This window comes from Tiliqua scincoides, chromosome 6 (assembly GCF_035046505.1).
Source record: "Tiliqua scincoides isolate rTilSci1 chromosome 6, rTilSci1.hap2, whole genome shotgun sequence".
Classification (NCBI taxonomy): Eukaryota; Metazoa; Chordata; class Lepidosauria; order Squamata; family Scincidae; genus Tiliqua; species Tiliqua scincoides.
The window spans coordinates 39,660,058-39,686,620 of NC_089826.1; the positions used below are offsets into that span (position 1 = coordinate 39,660,058).

Consider the following 26,563-nt stretch of genomic DNA (forward strand, 5'->3'; position numbering starts at 1 on the left):
AGATCTCTGCATTGCTTTAATGATAGGGTTTAGCAAGAAAGGAAACTGTTCAGAGTTGAAAGGCTCTGCCCTCTGATTGACCTGGAGATGAGGCAAAGTGATAATTGGACATAAGAACATAAGAACAGCCCCACTGGATCAGGCCATAGGCCCATCTAGTCCAGCTTCCTGTATCTCACAGCAGGCCCACCAAATGCCCCAGGGAGCACACCAGATAACAAGAGACCTCATCCTGGTGCCCTCCCTTGCATCTGGCATTCTGGAGCTTGATTACTTGGCAAAAAATTTTCTTGTTGCAGGACTAGTTATTGGTAAACCACATTTTAGTTTCTTTCATCAAATTTGCCACTCTTTTTAATATATAACAGACTGACATACTTAATATAGCAATGGAGCTGTGCATTCAGCTGACCGCATTGTTCTGCAGCTACTGCATCATGTAAAGGTGAGCATTGAGGGGCTGCAGGGGATGGATGGACGGATCCTGGGGAGCTCATGAATCCTTGGCCAATGCCTGACTTGACTGACCTCTAATGCTACTTATGTCTGTATCCAGAAATCATCTGAACAATTAAGCCTCATTTTAGATACATCATCTGTGACCATAAAGGAACATTAACTTTCCTCTTTCAAATCTTAGACATGGCTTTAAGACAGAACCATTTGATAGGCCTATTCACAGTAGTCAGACAGCAAAGCTACTATTGGAGCACAGGTAGGGTCTTCATATCTGTGGGGAATCCGTTCCCAGACCCCCACAGCAACCGAAAATCATGAATAATCAAATCTGTGATTTTCTTCCCGCCTGGGCTCTGAATGTGAGGCTCCAGTTGTCCAGAGCCCTTCTGAGCCTTGGAGAGGCCACATGCCACCACGTGCAGCCTCTCTGAGGCTCAGAATGCTGCCCGGTGCCTTTAGAACGCGACTTCCCAGATGCATCCAGAATGAGATTCCATTCACGTCTTGGAGATCTGCAGGGGGGGAGGGATCCATTGGTCCAGCATCCGTGATAAGGCAAATCTGCAGCTGCCAGATCCTCAGATAAAGAGGCCCCACCTGTATATACTACTTCTACCGTTCCTTAGGGATTCATTACATTATAGCTGGTTAATATTCACTCTTCACCAGTGGAAAAGTAGCTATTCATTGTTAGCAATTTTCCAGCATTGGCGCTATAGATAATTGTTAAACTATTAAACTGTAGATTGTGATTTATAATGTCCATAATGGCAAGAATCTCTAAGCGATCACTCTATACTGTCACTTGAAAATGAGCCTAATCACTTGCAATATGAAATACAGTACAATGGCTTAAAATGACATGCATATCTTATTACCTGCTGGTAATAAGCTATCAACAAGGATGACAGCTTAATTATATAGTGTATCTCTTGCTGGCAAATGACTCTCAAATATTTCTGTTGCTCTTCACCACTTTCTTAAGAGAAAGTAACCACAAAACTCTTGGTAACCAAAATCGAATTTCTACTTTATTTATAATGCAATCTTATACATGATTCCTCGGAAGTCAGCACCACTATGTTCAATGAGGCTTACTCTAAGGAAAGTGTGCATAGCTTTGCTGCTTTTGCTAAAATTGACAACTCCAACTTCAAAGACTTAACGCAGGCTGAAATTTGCTTCCAGCCTGCTAATGGTTATCTTAATACTGAGTCACTGAAGTCTTTTTAGTATACCATTTTTTCTTGCCTTGCCTTGCTTAGAGAAGTGGTATCAGTTTAGCCTATATTCATATAGCCATTTATTTAGACGTAGCACTTTCTGACTCCACTCTTAATATGCTATTTCTTCTCCTGAAGATTGAATTTACATTTAAATTTAACAAATCAGTAAGTCATGTCACAGCAACATCTGTTGTGAGTGAAGGTAAAACCAGATCTCAGTAATAACTAAAACAAAAAATGATAGTGATATGGGTCTTACCCAACACGTGAACCCTGGCTCTGGGGAAGGTAGGAGAGCAGTGTGGGTCGCTCAGTTTGAAAACAGGAAGGGAGGGAGCAATAGGCTGAATACAGACTGTGACTGACTTAGGGAGACAACCTTGTATGAAAATATGAAAGCTGACTAGGGTGGAAGCCTTGCTAGTTACTGAGTGGAAATGGTTAGTGAATTGGACAGAAATCACACTGGTCATTTGGTGTCAAACTATTGTCTTGGTTCTAAGACAGGGGTGCCCAAACCCCGTCCCGGGGGCCACTTGCGGCCCTCAGGGGCTCCCATTCCAGCCTGCGGGGAGACCCCAGACTCCAGTGAGCCTCTGGCCCTCCTGAGACTTGCTGGAGCCCATGCTGGCCCGACGTGACTACTCTCAGCGTGAGGGTGACTGTTCAACCTCTTGCATGAGCTGTGGGGTCTCCCTCCACTGCTTACTGTTTTATATCTGTGAAGCTGCAGGAGCAGCGAAGGAAAGGATGACCTTGCTTTGCGCAAGGCCTTTTATAGGCCTTGAGCTACTGCAAGACCTTCATTCAGTCATATAAGTTCCATCTCTAATAAATTCATTTATGTAAATTTATTCAAATTTTTAATGTAAATTAATTCTTTTTTCCCCCTGCCGCCTGACACAGTGTCAGAGAGATGATGTGGCCCTCCTGCCAAAATGTTTGGACACCCCTGTTCTAAGGGAACAAAATTGTTCCTATATCCTTTAGGACAAAAAGCAGAGGTCCCTGGAAAGATCTGTGTGTGTTTTTGCTTTTGCATCCTTCCCTCAATGCAAGCTACTACCACATTATTTCTATAACAGATGGAAGTTTTCCTGCTGTGGCAGTGGCTGGCCCTCTCTAGTGGAGGGGATAGAACTGTTTCCCAAAACTAAAACAGAGTGGCCAGTTGTCTTCTAATGGTAGTTCTCGGGGTCTGACTTCTGCTCTGTGGAAATGGCAAAAGAATCAATTGGACATTGGCAAAAGAAGAAAAAGCTCCATTTGCTGGCAAAGCAAAATGCCATGTTATGATCTATGCACAGGTTATTGTATGGCTTTTTTTTACTTTCAAAATCTGTCTTCTGGATTTGGAAACAATAACTTCATTGGAAACAAAAAATGGAGAACTGTGATAAGTGAATTTCTGCCATGCTGCAGTTTCATTGAAAATTCCATCCCCATAATTAACAGTATTTATGCACCATTTGAGCACTTGGGGATCCTTATGTTGAAACAGATGAGGCTATGAGTATATTAGAACTGTTATTGTTTGGATATGTCTGCTCCCCTCTCATTAAGCTGGTTTCTGTGCATCCAGCATAGCAGGTTTCGGCATGCAAGCTGAATTTGCTGGATCAGGCCATTTGTTTTCTTGAAAAGATGTTATCAAATTATCCAGTCAAGTTAATGATAACTACCCATTTTCTTGTAACTAAGAAATAGAAATATTAACAGGTAGATAGTCGTGAAATATTAACTGGCAGCTATTGAAGAATTACCTTGATTTTATTGATAAGCTTAGCGTTAATTTGCTTGCTTTCAAGTTGGGGACTACTAGTGATTAATGATCCTTAGGCGAAAAGAACCAAAAAGATAAATCAGTTTCTTGTGTGGGAGCCTGAATCAATTGGACATTGGCAAAAGAAGAAAAAGCTCCATTTGCTGGCAAAGCAAAATGCCATGTTATGATCTATGCACAGGTTATTGTATGGCTTTTTTTTTACTTTCAAAATCTGTCTTCTGGATTTGGAAACAATAACTTCATTGGAAACAAAAAAATGGAGAACTGTGATAAGTGAATTTCTGTCATGCTGCAGTTTCATTGAAAATTCCATCCCCAATGCAGATATTTGCCTAAGAAGAACTTTTCATTTTGTAATATTTTAAATTGGGCAATTTTCTCACTAAAAAAAATCTGTAAAGAACATTATTATATTTAAAGTATATTTAAAATGAAACTTTTTCCTGAACCAAAGAGCAGCGTAGGGGCATGATTTCTATTAGAACTGCAACATGGCAAGAAAAGTTAAATATCAACTCGGTGTGCACCACATTCCCAATCTTGATTAGGCCTTCGCCCACAGCTGCAATTTAACTAAACACTCATACACAGGGCCAAGCTACACATTTAAGGAAACCTGTAGTTTGGTCCTCAGGTTCATTGTTAGGAAAAGCCAGGGCGTTTCAAACTGGGGCGTCGTGATGCCCCAGCCTGTGAGCCCTTGCCTCTGCCCCCTTAAGGGGCGGGGGCAGCCTGAAGGCAGGGAGGAGGATCGTGCCACCCAGGGGGGCTGCAGGGGCTTGGGTGCACTTACCCAAGCTTCTTGCAGCCTCCCCAGGCTGTGGGGAGCCCGGCATAACCTGCAGCAGGGCTCCTCACAGCAGTGAAAGTAAATGCAGAGCGATCGCGCTCCACTTCCGCTTTAGTAGAGGCGGGGCGCGATTGCTCCGCATTTACTTTCACTGCTGCGGGGAGCCCTGCTGCAGTCGTGCCGTGCTCCCCGCACCCAGGGGAGGCTGCAGGTGGCTTGGATAGATGCACCCAAGCCCCTGCAGCCCCCCTGGGCGGCGCGATCCCAGGGATCATGCAGCTGCCTCTCCCCCCGTCCACGCAAGTACTTAGTGGCTCTCAAACTCTCCCAGAGAGTTTGAGAACCACTGGGATAAGCTATAAACACTTACCTGGGAGTAAGCCCCATTTACTATTATTGGGCTTACTTCTCAGGAGACATGCATAGGATAGTCAGCACACCTCTATAAACGTGCTTTACAGCACTTTTGCAACCCTCCCAGGCAAGCACAAGGGACTTGCACCAGCTGTGACCCTTAACCAACCAGCTTATTGCATGATTTCAGAAAATGGAGTAAACCACATAAGTGTGTCAAAGTAGGGGATCATTTTCTGTGACCATAAGTTCAGTTTTTACGATACCAAATGATCACTTGATTCCTTGTGCATCAAAAATCACACGGTCTAAATAGTTCTTTCCACCGGTCATCACAAACTGTCTTAACGATCAGTTGGATACGCCAGTCAATACGTGTAGCAGTTTCTGTTTTATACAGAGCTTTGTGAACAGCATGCAAGGGAAGGATGCTAACGTGTGCCTCTGCTTTGTAGCTTTGTGGTCAGTGGTTGCTTTTGATGTGGGATGCCAAGATAGCTGGGTTGGCTTTTTCTGATTGATAGATGTAGCTATGTGCAGTCATAGCTTCACAATTGGGCCATCCATTGTTCAGTGGGAATCAGTGGTTGAAAAGATGGATTGTTAAACATAGGCTTAAGGAGTCTGTGGTCTATTGTTACCATGACCACATGCGCATGCGTGTGTGTGTGTGGGGGGGGAAGAATATTGTTTAAACACCTGAGCTGTCTTCTGTAGTGGATCAGCCTGAAGACCATTGCTTGGCTTCGGCGTCAGTGATGAATAATTCATGACAGTGATCTTGCATAGTGATTTCATAGTTATGACAAAAGATGCCTCTGGCAGGGGAAGTGATTCTTTCGGGATAGGAACCTCAGCAGTTGTGACAGGTGTTCTATACTCTCTCCATGGGTATTTGCTGAGCTTTGGGGGGATTGATTGATGCCTTCAAAACATGTCAGCTGGTTCCTGTTGGGATGCTTCTGGAATGTTCAGTATATACAACTTTTTTTCTTTTTATCAAAGGGTTTTCTTGTTCTATTAGCTGGGCATGTACAGTATTTCAGAATTTCATTTTCTTGAACAGTGTCCACTATTCTAAGGTTCTTTTTGCCTCCTGAGTTTGGCAGAGGAACATCCTTGTGTTGTTTGTGCCCTTATCTCATGATCCATGTTTGCAAATACATGGTATCATGTCTGGTGATGTAAGTGGGTGTGATATTCATCAATACTTTCTTCTTCCTTTTGCTGTGCTTGCTGAAATGTATATTGTTCAAAGTTTACATTTCTGTATTGTTTGAACTACTTAGGTAAGAGCTACCTTTGCTTTGTCATAATCATCATGGTCTTCTGTGTCTTGTAAAGTTTTGAAAATTTGGTTTCACTCCCTGTCAGATGTAATAACATTGCTCATTTGGTTGTGTGATCATCTTCTTTATCTGCAAGAAATTAATTCTCCAGCCTTTCAAGCCAATATTCTATCTAACCCAAAGTACAGTGCGACTCAAATGCACAAAACATGTTAAAGCAAAATCACAAGTTGGCAGAGCTGGAAAGAAAGTCTTTACAGTTACTCCCTTGAGAGTTTCACATGATATTAGAAGAGTATGCCACACTTTGATTGAAAGCTTTTGAAAATGAAACTCAAAATGACTGCTGTCAAAAACTTGGAATGTGTGAGCAGTCTAATCAGTGAGCTTTATGGATAGAAGTTATATGGGGATATTTCAGCTCAAAGGAAATCCTGTTGTGTGCTGACAAACTAGGCCCAAGATCCCTTTATATTGTGATTCTGTTGCTAGTGGGGCAAATGAAATTAATTTTCTTCTTGTTGCTTTCACACACTTGTGACCTCTTTGTAGAAAGTTGTTGAATTCAGTTAGATGTACGAAAAAGTACCTATTGTGCAAATAATTCTCTGAGTTTCTCTTTCTTTTTGTTTGTTTTTTGGTCTTCCTCTGTCTGGGAGTTCATTATCCATTCTCATCACCAGTGTAGTCAGTGGTGTAGCTAAGGGAGTGCAGGGGGTAGCAGTCGCACTGGGCAACAAGCTTTAGGGGGGCAACAAGCTGAGCTTGACACTAGTGGCCAAAGTTGTGAAAATCTTGGTATGTACGAATAATACCATCATGTTATACATAATTGGAAAGGTAATTTAATGCAGAATGCAATGAAGCAAACCACATTAGAATATCTGTATTCTATCAAAAGCTATGGCCAATTAACCAGAAAACAAAAACACAACTGCATTAAGGAACAAAAAGTGTATTTCTTTAACTCAAAACTGACCTATGAGACTGACTGAGGGCCCAATCCTATCCAATTTTCCAGTGCCGGTGCTGCTGTGCCAATGGGACATGCACTGCATCTTGTCATGGGGCAGCAGTCACAGAGGTCCCCTTAAGGTATGGGAACATTTGTTCCCTTATCTTCAGGCTGCATTGCGGCTACACCGTTGCTGGAAAATTGGATAGTATTGGTCCCTGAGCCAATGAGATGTTATTATGATACAGCATGGAATGAAGAAGGTGTTAATATGAGTCAGCTCTCATTTCCATGTATCATAATACAGCTACTCTGGCTAGCTGGTAAAAAGGCACTTTTTCAAGTGGTACTTCTCTTATATTTAGCAGGGATAGAATAACTTTCCTCTTCACCCCAGCACAGTGTCTCTAACCAGTAAGGGGTACATTTTTTATTTATTTGAATTAATTAAATTTGATTTTGTCATGGAGGGGGGGCTACAAAATCTTTGATCCAAGGTAGCAGATAGATGCCTTAGCTATTCCACTGGCTGGGGGAAGTAGCAGATCAAGTGGGTGGTGGACTGCTGGGAGGAGCAGGCAGGTTTCCCCCCAATTTGCACTTTTGAAAAAGCCCAAGTGTGTCATCACTTCCGGTTGTGACATCACTTCCGGGGCATCATTTTGAGCTCCGCACCGGGGTACACATTCATTAGCTACGCCACTGAGTGTAGTTGACTGCCAGAAATTCTTGAAAATGAGACTAGAAAAGCAGAATGGTCTTTTAAAAATGCAGAATTTATTGCTGAGAATCTTTCTTTGCAGATGGCCGCAGCCTTGTCTCTTAGAATCCATTCTGATGTTGCTGAAAACACTAATACATATTATTTGTCTTTTCTAGAGTCTTGGTTAATACAATTATTCTGGTAGTGATCCTGCTCTGAGTGAAACTCTTCTAGTCTCTAAAGCTAGATGATGTGAAGGTACAGCCATTGGTCGATTGTGCTGCACAAGCAGCAGGTTGCTTCAGAATCAGGTACTAGTTTTCTTTTCCAAATAAATCTTTCACTAACATTAAATCTTTCACTAACAGAACTAGCATTCCAGCAGCGCAGCCTGATATACAGTGTCACAAAATGCAGTGCTATATAGCATGCAGCCAGGCTGCTGCCAGAAAGGGCAAGTGGTGCTGGTTGTGTAGCAGCACCTGGTTTGCTTTCATATTGTGCTTTCTCCCTTGACTTCTCCCTTTCCATTCTTTGGTATTCTCCCCTGCTTTGACATTATCCACAAGTGCCATCACTTTACTTTTTCCCAGAGGAATGACACTTTTACTTCTATGGGGAGAATAAAGGCATACACTTAAGGACACCATTGTGGTAGGGGATAAACCTGTGTGTCTTAGGGAACCTGGTGTCGGAATATGTAGCAAATTAAATGCCCTACATTTCTCTTTGGTTCTGCACCAACTTGGATGATACCAACCACAAATGGGAGTGCACACATGCTGCCCCTCCTGGCATGCCATTTTGCTTCACATACTTGCATGGAGGGCAGAATATCCAGACCATTCCTGTTCTGACGGTTGCAATACCATGTCATCCACATAAGTTTACAGAGCAGAACAGTGTTCTGGGTAGGGAGAGAGACACGTGCATCCTAATTTGTAATTGCATGGTTGGTGGGGGTAGTGCGCGATATCATCCAAACCGGCCATGAATTTATTTGTTCTGTTAGAGAGTGATGGAATGTTCAGTCTTAAAAGAATTATATCCTGTATAGGCAAGTGGAGATTAGTGTACCCTCAGTCCTTAAATGGAGTGTTGTTGTCGAGGGCTCCAGCCAGTGTGGGTCAGGAGCCTTGTAGTGTTGTTTGTGGCCTAGAGTGGAGTGAGAAGCTTTCAGGGAAAGAAGGGGGGGGGGAAGTTTTCCCTTTCTCATCCTACTGAAAATTTTTTGTGTTGTGCTGGATATTACCCTAAAATGTTCAGGTTTCTGGAAGGCTGCCATTCCTGTGCTAAAAGTTAGAGCCAACCATGCTAAAGTAACTAAGGGCGCAATCCAAACCTGCGCTGGAGCAGGCAAGCCAGCCTTTGGTTCATTGGCTGTAGTGGCTCAGCCAGGGGCAAGGAGAACCTCTCTCCTTACCATTTGGTAAGGGTTGCGTGCCCCAATGGGTCTCCTCAGATGTGCACCACCTCTGGAGGTGGCGCAAGTCCAAGGAGAGTGGAGCAACTGGAAGCCGCTCCGTTCTCCCCAGGGATGGGGGTTGGGATCCGGCATAACCGCTGTGTCCCAGCCCCGCCCCTGGCTCCCCGCGCGCCTGCCCCTGGGGCCGCCCATCGCCCGCCCTTCCCCCACCCAGAAACGCCCCCTCCCGCCTCTTTCCCGCCCCCCATGCCTACCGTCACTGCTTGCGTCGGCATGGGTGTGCTGGCACAAACGGCGGGGAGGAAGCCACTGCGGAGGCTTCTGCTGGCCTCTGTGCATCGGTGCATCTAGATGCACCGACGCAGCTTCCACCCAAGGAGGCGCAAACGTGCTATAGGGCACGTTTGCAACCCTCCTGGGGCTCCTATGCTGGCATAAGTACCAGTTAGGATTGCGCCCTTAGGGCACAATCCTAACCCACTTTCCAGCACTGACATAATGTCAGTGCAGCTCAAAGGTAAGGGAACATTCCCTTACTTTGAAGAGGACTCCATGAATGCCACCCAACTGCAGGATGCAGTGCATGTCCCATTGGCACAGCTATGCCAGTGCTGGAAAGTTAGTTAGGATTTGGACCTCTATTAAATAAAATAGGCCAATGCATTGAAGCAGTCTAAAAATAAAGCAATAAAAAAGCAGGTTTCAAATTGACAGCTCTGTCTGCAAGCCATTATGAATGACACAGAGCCAAATCGTATCCAGTTTTCCAGTGCTGGTGCAGTTGTGCCAATGGGGTGGACACTGCATCCTGCGATGCAGGGGCAGTCACTTGGGCCTGCTGAAGGTATGGGAACATGTGTTCCTTTATCACAGGGCTGCATTGTGGCTACAACAGAGCTGGAAAGTTGGATAGGATTGGGCCCACACTCTTTCCCAGGATTTTCACATTATGAATAAATCATATTTATACGACCCAAATGAATCTCTAGTCATTTACTGAATTGACCCTTCTCCTGTAGTGTTTACTTCAGTTGCCTTTATAACTTTCTTCTGACTGGTTCTTTTCAGTTTCTTTTTTTAAGAATACCTTTATTGTTTGTACCAGTTGATTTCATTTCATTGTTTGCTTCTCGCCTTCGTCTTGATTTTCAGATCAATAAAATAATCGCCAAAGTGCTTTGACCCAAAAAAGTGTTTGAGTTTATCAAACTACCTTAAAGAAATACCTTATATTTGTACAGTCTTGTACCTTGGGACTCCTCCCTGTTTCTGTTAATGATTTGTAATAGGAATGGAAAAAGTTGGCAGCTGCTAGAAGCAAGAAAATAATGTAACCTGCAGAGAAACTTTTGGATACAATCATTTCTTCAGCGGAATAGTGAAGTTTAACTGATCATTGCAATCTTGTTAGCCTTGGCTGACTCTCCAAAGCCTGAACAGAACAGGGCATGACATACAAAAGCAGGTAGGCACCAAACATTCAACAATAATGCAATGAATTTCTAACATATCTTGACTGCAGGACTGTGCTTAAAACGTAAACTGATTTGGATGGAACCAGATAAAGAAACAAAGGCAAATCTGGGTAGAAAAACAAACATATTGTGTGAGACTAAACTCTGGAAATTAGGTGTCAGTCTGACCAAACTCCTCTCCCTTTTCTTCTGTTTTAGCAAATCTACAGAAACTGTTATCCCTTGTGGCATCAACAAAGCATAGTCAGGCAACAGCCATAACAAAATAAAAACATAGAGCAACAGCCATAACAAAATAAAAACATAGAGCATAAGAACTTTTTTTTAACCATTTAGTAGTACTGCTTCTTGAGCTACTTTTTCAGGGTTAGAGGGCTGAACCACCTTGGAGCCACTGCATCAGTGATAATGTTTTGTTTCTCAAAATATGGTACTTTTGTGAGCCCTCTTAACATCAGTAGGGCTTGTATTTGCATTTCCGCCAATTTGTGCCTTCCATAGTCTAGCTATGCATATTAGCTCATAATGGCATAGAATTCCATAGGTGCAGATCATTGTCTGTACAAGAAATAGGAAGGAGGAATGAAAGAATTTGAAGAAAGAATTAAGAGCATGGGAGGAGTTGAAGGGTTGCAGGAATTATAGGGATATTCCAGATAACTTCGCTGAATATTCAACCTTCATGGTTTAAAAACTTAAAAAGTCAGTCTCTACTCCTTTTTCATACAGAGTTGGAAAGGGGAAAGTATACTTAGCAAAATCTTCCTCAGTAAAGAAGCCAGTCTGCTCCTGGGTCACACTATTTCTGGGCAGTGAGCACAAAGGCACAGGGATAAAATGGCAACTGCCGGGGCACTTTTTTATTTGATTTAATTAAAATTAATAATTACATAACTTTAATTTTATCTGTATTAAACTGCTCATATTTCTGTTTGTCTTATTTTGCAGATGCTTATGTTGCTCAGTTGCCTGCACCTCAGAGATTTCTGGTTAAGTTACAGAATTTTGGAGTAGTAAATACTTTGGAATAGTAACTATGAAATTTGTTCTGCAATGTAATGTTGTTATTTTGCAACTTAAAATAAAGTCAGTATTTACAGAGGGTGGAATGTGATGTGATTGTCTGTTGCTGCCTAGAGGGACAAGAGGGTTGGATAGATTATCTTTCTTCTCTAAAGGGCTTGTGATTCTCTGAAAGGAGTTTATGCCTGTCTGTTTGTTCAGAAGTGCCCCTGAATTCAAGTAGATTTACTCCGAAATAAATATGCATAAGACTGTAGTTAGCTAAATGTCTGTGCTTTGGTAGCTGATTCTGCATACACAGGCACGTAAGTCTACATGCAAGATAATTTTCTTTTTTTTCATAATTTAGCCTTGGAAAACTGTTTGTTTGGAATTTTGCAGAGGGGATAAGGAGAAGATCAATGAGAGCTCGAAAAAAATACCTTTTTGCTATTTGCCAAATAATGAAATTTCAACTCTGCAGTTTTAACTTATCACTTTTGTGGAATATACAGCATCTAAATTGATCACAAGCTACATGCTCCCACTTTAATAACAGATGTGTACTTGTTTGATTGGCCTGTGGGTGGGATGGAGTGGGGCCATTGCCACTGACCAATCACACTTTCTCTCTGCAAACACACAGTCCTTGAGAGCAAGCCTACTGGCTGTTATGAAAGTCAGAGGAATCTATAGAAAACCTTGTGTTGTGCCATAACTATGCACAAATTGCAGATAGGTTTTCATTAAACTGTAGTCACTACATAGCTCTAAATTGTCTAATAATTAATAATTAGGCTGCCACCGAGAGCCCAAGTGCTTTGGACAAAGGCAGTCATTTTAAACCAGTGTGCCATGACACATTGGTATGCTGTGAATGGTCTCCAGGTGTGCCACAGGAATTTGGCAGAGGGCCACTTATTAGTAGGGCCATTGGGGATGTGAGCCCCCAGCATGTGGTGTGCCTTGTGAAAAAACGGATGGTGTGCCTTGACAGTTTTAGCTCCTCCTCAGTGTTCCATGATATGAAAAAGATTAAAAATTGCTGAACTTGGGCAATTATTTTCAGATGATACTATTTAAAATAGCTTATTTTGCACTTTGTCAAAATCTGTTAGGTGACTCTACCACACATTTGCTAAATTGATTTAACTCATCAGGACGCTGTCATTTCTTTCTCAACCATCTTGCCAATCCTACCCTGTTATCATTTTAATAGCTTCTTTCCTTTGCCAGACTGATGTTTTGGTGAAGATAAAACTAATTGACAAAAGGGCCACTAAATACTTTGAATGCCTTGTTCATACAAGTGCTCTCTTTCATGTTAGATAAATGCTGACTGCCTATTAGCAGCTAATGAATTGTGTTTTGGATACTTGCATGATTAAACCACCATGAACAATTGACATGAATGACTTTTAACAGTTAGGCTGAGAATTGCTGAAACTGTCTTATTCTGTCCGTTTCACTTTGCACATAACTAACATTATAAGCAGTGGCACGTAATCTTGGCACTTAAAAATGATTGTTGCCATCATATTAATTAAAGAGTGATGGCACCTGAATGGAACATAGATTTATGGTTCTTCAGTGCTGATAACTAGCACATATTTATCATGCCAACCATATTTTTCACATATTCATTTTCCCCTTGTGTGCTCCTTAACAACATTTTGTACAGAACTGAAAAATTCTTCTGTTCATTCCAAAAGAGTGGGGGAGGACTGGGATGAGGAAGGAAATACAACCCACTGATCTCTTGCTCACAAACAATAGAAGATAACTCTCGGATGCAGGAAGTTTTATAGAGGTCCTTGGAACATGATGCATAATTTATATGAGGCATAAATATTGTAATTTCCTCGTTTAAATGGTCTGATAACTCAAAGTACTAGATCATAATGAGGGCACATTTTACCTCTTAGTATTTAAACTGAGATTTTACATGCAAACAATAGCCATACCCTTAAATGCTTCACAAATGAAACTAGAGGCACTCTTGTACATGAATGATTGTGGTGTTCTTTTCAATGGTTAATTAAAATAAAGTTTTTTCCTGATTTCTGTATGAAAATACTATGAGGGCCCAATCCTATTCAACTTTCCAGTGCAGATACAGCCACAATGTAGCCATTACCTTGAGAAGCCTTCCTTGACAACCCCTCTACCTTGTTGGAAGGGCTGGAAAGTTGGTTAGGATTGGTCTCTGAGTCACCATTCTGCAACACCAGAAAGGCCCTCTGGGTGCAATCAGACTGGGTTCTTTAGCCAGCCCTCCCTCCCTGAATTCAGCTGATGACTACTTCTCTGGTCACTATCAACATGATACTGTGTTTAATGTTTCTCCAAATTTTTTTTATATGTTTGTCTCTTGTTCCTGTTTTTTTCACCTCTCCATTGTTCTGTAATGGCTGCAGTAACTGTGCTGAAGATCTTAAGTACTTACTGTAGATGAAGACATAGTCCACATTGACCTCAAGGGCTTGCTAGTTATTTTAGATAGGCAGGAACACTGAGCCACATAATTTCTTAAATAATGCAGCACTGGGAGCTCGAGGCACAAAGCAGTACAAGACTTATTGATTTTTTTTTTTTTTGTAAAGTGTCTTTGGAGGCACATTAGAGTAAAGCTTGAAAGGTAAAAACCCAAGTCCATGCTGAGCAAGGACGTGAATGGAAAGCATTGTGCTTTGGTGTAGCCAAAAGAAGCACTTTCTGACATTGGTCAGAATGTAAGATGAAACAAAAGTGATAAAAGGAAGACACCAAAGAAATTGCTAGGAGAAATGATTAAACAGCAGAAGTAATAAGACCTTTTTCAGACATTGTCTGATTTCCCTTCCATTTTTTCCTCTCTGTTAAATTTCTCCATCTTTCAACCACTATCATAAACCCCAGCAGTAAAGGAAATGTGGCAAGTTCTCAAACAATATTATTTTATCCAGACTCTTAAATCAAGTGATGCTGTAGATTCCAGTTTTAGGTTCTATTAACAATTTGTTCGCCTCACCACAACCTGAAACTGCCATTGCTACCCAGACCCCCAGCAGCCCCCAAACTTTTTGAAGGTTCATCTGCTGCCTCAGTAAAATTACCATGGATTCTTATAAAGATTTTCATGCCTACTGATTTTTTAAAAGCTGTCAAAGATGAAAGCTTACATGTATTTGGAAAATTGAGAAGTCACTGCAGGAGCAAAAAGAGGACTAGTCCAGACATGAGAAAACACCTCAGGATAGTCTACATTGAGTTATGTTCATGTGTTCAACTGGGTTCATTTAAAAATCTGCATATTTAAGGCCTTAAAATAATGTTGAAAGTTTAGCCTGCTCTATTGGAATTAGTGTATAGCTTTGCAGAATGTTTTTCTGGGACATGAAGCTCCTTAACAAACAGATCCATAAATAGTTGATTTTTTTTCAACATGAACCTCAAGAGATATCGGGTAATTTAAATGACTTTATAGAAAGCTAGTGTAGCATACTGTAGTGGCTAACAGACTAGGCAATACTTCCCTTGTTATTTTTGGGGCCCCTTAATGGATGGATTAAATATAAGTTTAAAATCAAGGCCAAATACTTCAGTAAGGCTACAGTCCTATTCATAGTTACCTAGAAACAAATCCCATTAAATAAAAAGGAACTTAAAGTACTTGCTGTGTAAAGGAACTTAGGGCACAATCCTAACCAGGTCTACTCAGAAGTAAGTCCTATTTTGTTCAATGGGGCTTACTCTCAGGAAGATGTGGTTAGGATTGCAGCCTTAAAGTACTTGCTGTCTTACATAAAACATGTGAGACAGAACCTTGGGTTAAATTGGGCCACTTTATTGAAGTAGCTTATAATGAGCCTGCAGCAGGGATAAATATACATGCATAGAATTGCACTCTTAGGACCCAACCCTATCCAACCTTCCAGTGCCAATGCAACTGTGAAATAAGGGGACAAATGTTCCCTTACTTTGAGGAGGCCTCCCTGACTGTCCCCCACTGCAGGATGCAGTGCATGCCCTGTTGGCACAGCTTCATCAGCCCTGGAAAGCTGGAAAGAATCGGGCCCTTAGGCTGCAACCCTATGCACTCTTTCCTGGCAGTAAGCCCTACTGTACACATTGGAAATGATTTCTGAGTAAACATGCATAGAATTGTGCTGAGAGTATAAGACAGAACTAATGTAAATTAGTTGTAAGCCCAGGAGAATTTTACCAGGGCAAAGTGCATTATTTTTTTTCATTGCAAATGGCCATTCAGGTGAACTTTAAAGTCTTTTTCCCCCCATATAAGCACACTTCTTAATTGTGAATATAATTTCCTATGATCATATTACATTCAGTGCTCTTAACAAATCATTAGATTAAATGGGCATGTAAGTACCGTATCCTATAATTCTAAGGGAGCAGTCTTCCCCCACACCCCCAACTGTTTACCTCAAAATTAGGGCCAGGGTATGTTTTGTTCAGTTCTTACTTTGGAAACATGGAGCATCAAAATCAAAGAAATGGTTGACTGAATATTCATTGAATTTTTCAGAGTATACTTTCAGAACTGGCTCACTTCTGTTGTTTCACTGATACTGCTGCTGGCCCAACGGATGCAGCCAGTTTTGTAGTAGTTATCAATTGCCGGACTTGATGTTTCTTTTGCAGTAGCAGCTGGCTGTATTGCTGCCTCTTCCTTAAAAACTGTTGGTGTGCCATTCTGTCGATCAAATTCAGCACACAGAGTGTGGTATTATCACAAATTAACAGCAAGGCATATCTTTAGAAGACCATCCCCCTTTCAGAGCAGAGAAGGAGAATGTAAAAATTCATAGTAAGTGGTGGAAAGGAATCCATAAATGAGAGTAATTTTGAGAGTCTCAATTTTGAGAAAGCTCTGCTTGTGTAATCTTATTCTGATTACAGGACAACTCGAGGTTACTACTTATATAATTAAAAAAGAAAATATAATAAGGAATGTAGCAAAGATTGTCTTCCACAGATGGAGGAGGCATGGTCTGTCACAAAAATTTGAAATATTAATAGGCATGTTTTCAGCAAAAGTACCAAGTAACAGTAATGCGTTCTCTAGATCTGCAATTTTCTCAGGTAATTGTAGCTAGTCTGCATGAATTAATTTGGTAACATGCAGAATTAGGCAAACCTCATTTTTTCTTGCCATGTCTTTGAGTGCAGAGTACCAACAACTGAAACTAGCTGGTTCATTGTTTGAACTGGTTAGTAAAGGCCCATGTTCAATACTCAGGAATAAATTAATGCAGCTGGGCATCCCTTATCTGGAATTCCAAAATAGGGAACTTTTTTGAGTACCAACCAGATTTCTTCACTTTTTTGCCTAAAGAAGTAAAATCACAAACTGTATTTCATGCAAATACCTTGTTTCATGCACAAAAATTATTTAAAAAATTGTTTAAAATTAACTTCAGGCTATTTGTATAAGGTGTATATGAAACTTAAAAATGAATTTCATGCTTAGACTTGGGCCTCATCCCCAAGATCTCTCATTGTTTATATGCAAGAATCCAAAATATGGAAAAATCCAATATCCAAAACTTTTCTGATCACAAGCACTTCAGATAAGAGATGTCCAACCTGTATTGTATTTTTAGTGAAGCTAATAGAAACCTCTAGTTTTAGGACTGCTAGTTTCTGTTTAGTTTGTTTGAAATCCTTTCATACTATTGCCTCCAGAGTAAAACTCTGCAGTCTCTGTTCCTTTCATGCATTATATGCATGGCAGCAAACCCCAGTTTTGTCAAACGTATTCTTGACAGGGAGATGTAGCCAATCTCAGCTCCTGATGAGTGTACCATATGACCATTGTGTTTGCAAACAGGTATGTTTCACTCTAGATATCCACATAAACCTCTTAGGTGTACCTAAAAATGTAATGTGTGAAGTGAGCCCTGGAAACAGCATTGTCATGGTTCTGATTTTTTCTTAGAAAGGCAAGCAATTCTTGCCCTCAGGCTAGGCTTCCCTTTCTGCTGTTGAAGAAGAAAAACATTAATACTGGAACCGGTACTTTCACAGTGCAGCTCCTCCCTTGGAGGCAGAGGGGTGTCTGGGTTCAATCCAGCCACTTACCATAGTTCTGATAATCTGTTGGGCTTGGTATCTGTCCTGACAGTTGGACTGCATATTACACAGTGAGATGTATTTATCGATTATGTTCTTACTTTGAAGAATGTTTGAGAACTCTTGAGAATTTGGATAAGAATTTAGGGGGGGTACGGTTGGGTTTTTTGGTTTTCATTGGCAACCAAGGAATGGATAGTGATTGCACTATCACTTTCAGTGCATCCTCTTTGTCATGGCAATAGCAGCTACTGCTACTGACCCTTTGTTCACCCCCTTTCTCTGACCAGCAGTGGGTTTAAGCCTATTGGGAGTGTCTTCAAGTGCATATGATGGTAAGAGTAGCAAAGGGTCAGTTGCTGGTAGACCCAACACTATCAAAATGTGTGCCCCATGCCAGCCTTTGACACTGGATCTGTTTCCACATTCTCTCTCTCTCTCTCTCTCTCTCTCTCTCTTTAACCAAATTAGTGCAAAGAGAGAAAAGAACAGAAACTAGAGGACTTGCCTAATTCTTGGGTTGCTATTTGTTAAAGAAGGCCCTTTCCCCTCAGTGCTACACCAGTAATGTTATAGATTAAGTGCATGTCTACTCTTTTATTTTAATTGTAACCTGTGATCCATGAAATTTTGATTTAAAAATCAATTATTTAAAGGCTCAATACTGCAAATAATTCATCTACTTCAGGGAAAAGTATAGCTTTCCTTAGGTTCTCTATTCATCTCCAGAAACTCACATTAGTTCACAAAATACTTCACTGAAATCTTCTTTGGTCGAGAAAACTTTAAAAAGTGAATAAAAGATTGCTCTGAAACTTGGTGAGCAGGTGCTGCTGTTGGGAATCTGGAAGGCAAGGACTGGGATTGTACCTGTAACTTTTACATTCATTTCTGTTAAAGGTTGGCAAATATTATACTCTCTGAGGCTACAGTCCTATCCACACTTACCTAGGAGTAAGCCCCATTGACTATAATGGAACTTACTTTTGAGTAGACATGCATAGGATTGGGCTCTCAATCATATAATGATCCTGACCCTGAAACCAAGTTCTATTATTATTATTATTTTACAGCTGCTCCCCTCTTTTTGTCCTCACAAGAATCCTGTGAGGTAAGTGAGGCTGAGAGAAAGTGAATGGCCCAAGATCACCCAGGAAACTTCATGGCCAGAGAAGCGGTTGGCCCTCTGGATGGTGAGGGAGGGAAAGGGGAGATAAAAGCAGACTTAGAGATGGGAGAGAAATTAAATGAGTTCTTTGCATCTGTCTTCACGGCAGAAGACCTCGGGCAGATACCGCTGCCCGAACGGCCCCTCCTAACCGAGGAGTTAAGTCAGATAGAGGTTAAAAGAGAAGATGTTTCAGACCTCATTGATAAATTAAAGATCAATAAGTCACCGGGCCCTGATGGCATACACCCAAGGGTTATTAAGGAATTGAAGAATGAAGTTGCAGATCTCTTGACTAAGGTATGCAACTTGTCCCTCAAAACGGCCACGGTACCAGAAGATTGGAGGATAGCAAATGTCACGCCTATTTTTAAAAAGGGAAAGAGGGGGGACCCGGGAAACTATAGGCCGGTCAGCCTAACATCCATACCGGGTAAGATGGTGGAATGCCTCATCAAAGATAGGATCTCAAAACACATAGACGAACAGGCCTTGCTGAGGGAGAGTCAGCATGGCTTCTGTAAGGGTAAGTCTTGCCTCACAAACCTTATAGAATTCTTTGAAAAGGTCAACAGGCATGTGGATGCGGGAGAACCCGTGGACATTATATATCTGGACTTTCAGAAGGCGTTTGACACGGTCCCTCACCAAAGGCTACTGAAAAAACTCCACAGTCAGGGAATTAGAGGACAGGTCCTCTCCTGGATTGAGAACTGGTTGGAGGCCAGGAAGCAGAGAGTGGGTGTCAATGGGCAATTTTCACAATAGAGAGAGGTGAAAAGCGGTGTGCCCCAAGGATCTGTCCTGGGACCGGTGCTTTTCAACCTCTTCATAAATGACCTGGAGACAGGGTTGAGCAGTGAAGTGGCTAAGTTTGCAGATGACACCAAACTTTTCCGAGTGGTAAAGACCAGAAGTGATTGTGAGGAGCTCCAGAAGGATCTCTCCAGACTGGCAGAATGGGCAGCAAAATGGCAGATGCGCTTCAATGTCAGTAAGTGTAAAGTCATGCACATTGCGGCAAAAAATCAAAACTTTAGATATAGGCTGATGGGTTCTGAGCTGTCTGTGACAGATCAGGAGAGAGATCTTGGGGTGGTGGTGGACAGGTCGATGAAAGTGTCGACCCAATGTGCGGCAGCAGTGAAGAAGGCCAATTCTATGCTTGGGATCATTAGGAAGGGTATTGAGAACAAAACGGTTAGTATTATAATGCCGTTGTACAAATCGATGGTAAGGCCACACCTGGAGTATTGTGTCCAGTTCTGGTCGCCGCATCTCAAAAAAGACATAGTGGAAATGGAAAAGGTGCAAAAGAGAGCAACTAAGATGATTACGGGGCTGGGGCACCTTCCTTATGAGGAAAGGCTACGGCGTTTGGGCCTCTTCAGCCTAGAAAAGAGACGCTTGAGGGGGGACATGATTGAGACATACAAAATTATGCAGGGGATGGACAGAGTGGATAGGGAGATGCTCTTTACACTCTCACATAATACCAGAACCAGGGGACATCCACTAAAATTGAGTGTTGGGCGGGTTAGGACAGACAAAAGAAAATATTTCTTTACTCAGCGCGTGGTCGGTCTGTGGAACTCCTTGCCACAGGATGTGGTGCTGGCGTCTAGCCTAGACGCCTTTAAAAGGGGATTGGACGAGTTTCTGGAGGAAAAATCCATTATGGGGTACAAGCCATGATGTGTATGCGCAACCTCCTGATTTTAGGAATGGGTTAAGTCAGAGTGCCAGATGTAGGGGAGAGCACCAGGATGAGGTCTCTTGTTATCTGGTGTGCTCCCTGGGGCATTTGGTGGGCCGCTGTGAGATACAGGAAGCTGGACTAGATGGGCCTATGGCCTGATCCAGTGGGGCTGTTCTTATGTTCTTATGTTCTTATGGCTGAGGGGGAATTCGAACCTGGATCTTTCAGGTCTAAGTCCACCTCCCAAAGCACTACACCACCCTCAATTGCCAGTAGGTTTATCAACACTTGCAGCATCTGAACTACAAAATGTGTTTTTATTTATTTTTCCCCATTTTTCTTGGTATCCTTTCTTCAAGAAGCTCAGGGTACTGCACATGATTCCTTCCCTCCTTCTGTCCTCACATCAACCCTGTTAGGTTGAGAGGTGCTGACTGGCTGAAGGTTACCCAGGAAGCTTCATAGATGAATGGGGATTTTCCATGTCCAAGTTCAACACTGGAACCACTACACCAGGGGTGGCCAACCTTTTAACTTTAGGGATCCTGGGCCTTTAACAATTATGTAGAAGAGGAAATTTCAGCAGGTGCAGCTGTCTGATGAAATTCCTTCCTACACAACTGTTAAAAGTCTAGGAGCCCTAAAATTGAAAGATTGGCCATCCCTGCACTACACTATCTTGGCTCTCTTGGCACAGAGAGGAGGCCTGTTTGACTGTCATTTGCACCTACAAGCAATTCCAGTTCCAAGCTTTTCTCAAGTTCTCAAGCAATTCTCCCATATCATCATCACAGAAATCTTAATTGGCATATATGTTAAAGAGAACTACGGTTACATTATCAACCACAAGTACAGATGCAAATCATAGTAATAGTAGTTAGCAAGCTGCTTCTCTTCAACACTGACTCCAAGAAAGTAGCTACCTTTCCTACTGAATCTGGAGCACTAACTGACAAGATGTACTTTAGGATCTTGTTCGTGTGGCCATCGTACTTTTTCTATGAACGCAACAATGGGTCTAGAAATTTCAAACAAGCTTCAGAGTGCAGTGGGCAATACAAAATTGTGTGGGCCAGCGATTCAACTTCTCTCAGCTCTCACACACAAAACACCTATCATTATAAGAGATTCCCTTATATCTTACAATCGTTACAGCCAATGGCATAACATTACATCTTGCCAAGAGAAAGCTCAAGCAATTCTGGTTTCAGTGCTGGTGCCAGGGGGTTGGTTTGCCCTGTGAAATTTCTCAGTGCAGACTTGTTCATTGGTCACAACCAGTCTCTACACATTGAGCAAGCTGGAGCCCATTTCTGAGAACCATACAGTTGAAAAATGTGCAAATATGATTGCAGAGATGTTGCTGGCATTCATGGTTCACACATACCTTTCCTCATGTGATAAGATACCTGATCACATGGAGAAATGTCATAATGTGAATTGTTAGCAAGATGAGAACTAAACATAATGAGAGCACAAATAACACCCTGGTTGTTGGAGCAATCAGTTAAAAAATAATTTGATTTTTGTATTTCCAGTTGTAACACATTTCCAATAACACATTTTCAGTAAGTGGATCACATATTTCTTAATACACAACATCATCATGTGGCCCTGATTATATTTTCTTGATTGGATGAGCTTCCTAATGATAGAGAACAAAACAATATTGTACTGCATGACCTATTTATGTACCAATCACTTTTTCCTTCTCTGAATTATGTCTTTCAGAAAACACACTTGAGGATGTTTGCCTTCGCTACCAACTATATATCATTATGGACAATTATTTCCGGAGTTCTTTAATTAATGAGCTTACACTTACTTTCTTCATTCTTTGGTAATCATGATAAATAGTAATAATTTCTTGTTATTTACTTTTATAGTGCCAGAGAGATTTAAAGTGCCTAATACTGCAGGATAAATTTCCATCTCCAATTAGAGGCACAAAGACGTTATGGGCTTTTCTGTACCTTCAGTCAAAGTGCAGCCCAACAGCATTTCAGCTCTGACATGATTTTCAGAGACCAGTCACTTTGCTTTTATTTAGGGCAAAGTCCTGCTGTATCCATGTGGATTTTGGTCCTGTTTAAAATATGTGTACTGTTTATGGTTAAAGGTGTTCTTCATTGTAGAATAGGAGGAACACCGGATTTTTATAAGATTTGAAAAAAAAATCTGACAGATTCTGGTACTTGACAAAATTTAAACTCATATTAAATGCAATATGTATACTAAATGCAAAGATAATTTTGGAGATAAATTCAGAGAGAAATTCAGGAAACAAATATAAAAACCAGAGCATTTAAATATTTGTATATATAAGTTTGTATCCTACCATACTGTGGGACAAAGCTCCATTGTTAGAAGTTCCTGCTGGTCATGGAAGAAGAGCTGTACTCAAAAGACCCCTTCTACTGGTGGAAGGACACTTTGTATCAGAGCAACTCTACTTCCACCTGCAGAAGGAATTTCCAACTTCCTGGTAAGTTAGGGTACAACCCATTTTTTTTTGCCATATTTCATCTTTTTCTGAAGATAAGAGATTTCACATAAGAGATGTTATTTACATCAGAGTTTAAAGATATTTTGAACACTGATGTAAATAATATCTCTTATGTGAAATATGATCAATGGATAAACCTATGAAAGTTATATTTCCTGCCTTGTTGATATATTAAAAAAAAATTAAAATGGCAGGGCATTTTGAAAAGTGAGCAGGAATTGCTTTGTTAATGTTTATTACTTCGAAAACAGTTGCATACATGAGTGCTCTTGCACCAGAGTTGTACAGTCTCTAAAGAACTAAAATAACAGGTACAATAACAAAAATAATTAAGATGCTGAGAACAATCCTTTCAAAATAGCAAAATGCTGATTACCAAAGGTGAAGATTGTGTTCCTTACCACTAATCAAAGCAAGCTAGGAAGCCAAGAGACTCACACAAACATGTTCCAGACAGCACTAATGATGAATATGTTGTCTGGAAAAAGAACTGCACTTTTCTCAGTTACAAAATATTGCAATTTGAGTTCTGAGAAAATGCAGTAACATGCACATCAGTGGTGCAGTCCAAAAAAATGGTCTGCATTTCTGATGCAACCCTCTTTCTTCACACAGAAAACTAAATTCCGGCAAACCCTGGGCACATCTAAGGTGGTGAATATGACATGGCCCACAAAACATGTATCTAACTGCTGCTACTGCCTCATTCCTTAAATGTGTGTGAAATCTGGGGGCTACCAAAGCTGTAGAGTGGAAGAGGAAGTAGAGAAGGGTTGGGCTAGAACGGTTTCCCTATCACTCTTCTCTCCTATATTCCTCTTTCACTCGATCTCTCGCTTCAAATCCATGCAAGGTAGCAGTGGTGGTGAAGTGGACAGGCAAGCACTCATGCTTTGGTTCAGGCAGTGATGTCCTCCTCTGTTTGCCCCCTTATAGTCCACCCCAATATAACTGCCTAAGTTCACTTCATTATGAGCCAACACTAGTGAAATACTTTAAAAGATGAAAGTAACTTCTAGTCATCTTAGGAGCAATTTGATTACTTTTTTGCTCTCACCTTTCCACCATCTACAGATTTATATAGCTACTGCACTATAAATGAAAGCTGCTTTTCCTGTGGTAGTAAGAGTATGAAGTATATAGTCTACCAGGAGGGACAAATTCAAGAACTACTGATTTACAACACAATTCTATGCATATCTACTCAGACGTAAGCCCCCACGGCGTTCCTGGGTATTCTCAAACTGGGGTGTCATGATGCTTCAGTCTGAGGACTTCTGCCATTACCCTTCTAAGGGGCAGGGAGGGGACACATGATCCCCAGGATTGTGCCGCTGTCAAGGGAGCCAGGGCTTTCTCTTGCTTACATAATGCAGCTGCAGGCTCCCAGGGGAGAATGTGAAAATAATGAACCTCAGAGAATGTGAAAATAATGATCGCAATCCACTTCTGGTTTGCAATCACAAAACCGGAAGTGGGTTAAAGTCATTATTGTCATGTTCTCCGCGGCTTGGGGAGCCCAGCAGAGGCTTCCGTGGGCTCCCCATACCCTTGGGAGCCTGTTGCTGTGTTGTGTAAGTAAAAGAAAGCCCCTGCCCTCCCCAACATTGGCACGATCCTGGGGATCGCTTCACTGCATTCTCCCCTCTCCTACCAAGACTTGGGAGTTTTACTCCCGAGAAGTTTGAGAACCCTGGTGTATAGCATTGCAGCCTAAAAATCTTTACATGCAATCAAATACTTTATATGAATGATATGATTTAGGTATTTATGATGTCATTTTTTTATGATGCCACTTTACAATGTATTATAGATGGTATGCCTAATTAGTGCCTATTTCTTTGATTACTGTTTTTTTTTTTTTTTTCAAGCTCCTTTCTACTACAAGTACAGGCCAATAATAATATTTACTGGGATGCAGTGATGAAGGATTTGGAAAGGATTGAAACAACATTTGGTAAAAGTTCTCAGGTAAGATCACAAAAGAGTAATTGTTAGGAAAAACGGTTTTGATCACTGTGTTTGCTGAAAACAAAAAGCAAGTTTAGGATAGAAGCAGGCAGGGGAAAGGACAATCCTATTCCGTACATTAGAGCTTGTGTAATTGGAAACTAGATTGCACTGAACAATCGGTGGATGCTGTAATGCGCTCAGTGCAAATATTCTTCATTTTCCAGAAATATTTCAAGCTTCAGCAATTATTATTTTAAACATCATATTGTTTAAGAATTTCAACTGAGCTGATACAGCAGTAACACCACCTCTGAGCAATTTGGCTGTGCTACCCCAGCAGCGCTCTCTGTCTCCCCACTTTAAATGCAGTGCCCTTTTCATGCTGAGCAAGTCTTGATTAGGAACAGAGGGGCTTTTAAAAAAAAAAAAAGTAGAAAAATCACTGAAGAAGATCTAGAAGAAAAGAGAAGATCTAGAAAAAGGTTTAGAAAAATATTTTTATTTATTAATGATAAATTAATTTATTATTAATAGTAATCAGAGTCCTGTGCACCTATGGTTGCTAGAGATGTTAGCTGCCTTGTGGGCTGCTTGTGGGGAAGTGGAGAATACTATCTAAACTAACATCTAGGGTGCAGCATCAGTTTATTGAATTGAATTAAAAGGAGCAGGAAACCATTGGGAAGTATAAGTTTCACAATCAGAAGTAGGCAAGCAAGATAACAGGAGAGGAACATTATGCAAAAACCCAGGGAGAACACAGCTGCTAGCCTTCTTCCGTCACCTTAAATTTAAGTAGCAGCAACTAACTGCCCAATCCTATCCCCCACAGTTACTAATGATGCAGCTATGCTGATGGAGCATCTGCTGCATCCAGTGGGGGGGGGGGCAAAGAGGAGGACTGCAGAGGTAAGTAAAAAAATTTCTACATACCTCTGCATAGGCTTCTGGTTGCTTATGGGTCTCCATGAACTCATACCACCTATACAGCTGGTGTTAAGTCCAAGGAGAGAAAAGAGGCTGGGCAGGTTGGAAAAGAGGGAATAAAATCCTGGTGCACACTAGGTGCTGCTGAGATTTGCCCCTGCCCTCTCCACTCTGATCCTCTCCCTCCCCACCTACCAAACACCCTTGCTGCCAACTTCCCAGCACTGGCAGAGCCTCCAGGAGCCACTGCAGCACCTGCCGTGCCTCTTGCCTTTGGCAACAGCAGCCCAGAAGCACATGACTGCAGCTCAGCTTTTCCACCACTATAAAGGCCTTGTGCTACCAGAAAAGGAGTTCTGGCAATGCAAGACTCACATAGGATCAAACCCTGAGACTACAATCCTATGTACACTGAGATTAAGCCCCGTTGACTACAATGAGATTTACTTCTGAGTAAGCATGTATTGGATTGCACTGACAGTGTATTATCAAGTATTATGTGTTGTGTTTGGCTGTTTTTATTTAGTCACATTAAGTATAAGCTGAGTGTTCACAACAAGACTGTATGCAATTTGCAACATTAAATGCAGTGTATGCTTTACTATTAATCGGTTCCTTTTTATTACAAGTACAGCAGAAAAAAAAAACCTGGGAAGATTTTCCATTTACATATTTTCCAGGAAATCCACTTTTCTAAGTGCACGTTCCATGTATGATTCTCTCATTTCCACTTTCGCTGCTTCACACTTTCCCTTTCTGATGACACTTGA

The 26,563-nt window shown here is 41.4% G+C and overlaps 1 protein-coding gene across 1 annotated transcript in view; it reads left to right on the forward strand.

Moving 5' to 3' along the window:
* The window catches only part of IL15 (interleukin 15), a 42,830-nt gene that overhangs the window by 13,333 nt on the left and 2,934 nt on the right, over nt 1-26,563 (forward strand). Inside the window, exons 2-3 of the mRNA XM_066632472.1 lie at nt 22,139-22,247; nt 24,785-24,884. Coding sequence (XP_066488569.1) covers nt 22,186-22,247; nt 24,785-24,884 — 162 coding nt within the window. The 5' untranslated portion in view covers nt 22,139-22,185. The remainder of the gene's footprint in view (nt 1-22,138; nt 22,248-24,784; nt 24,885-26,563) is intronic.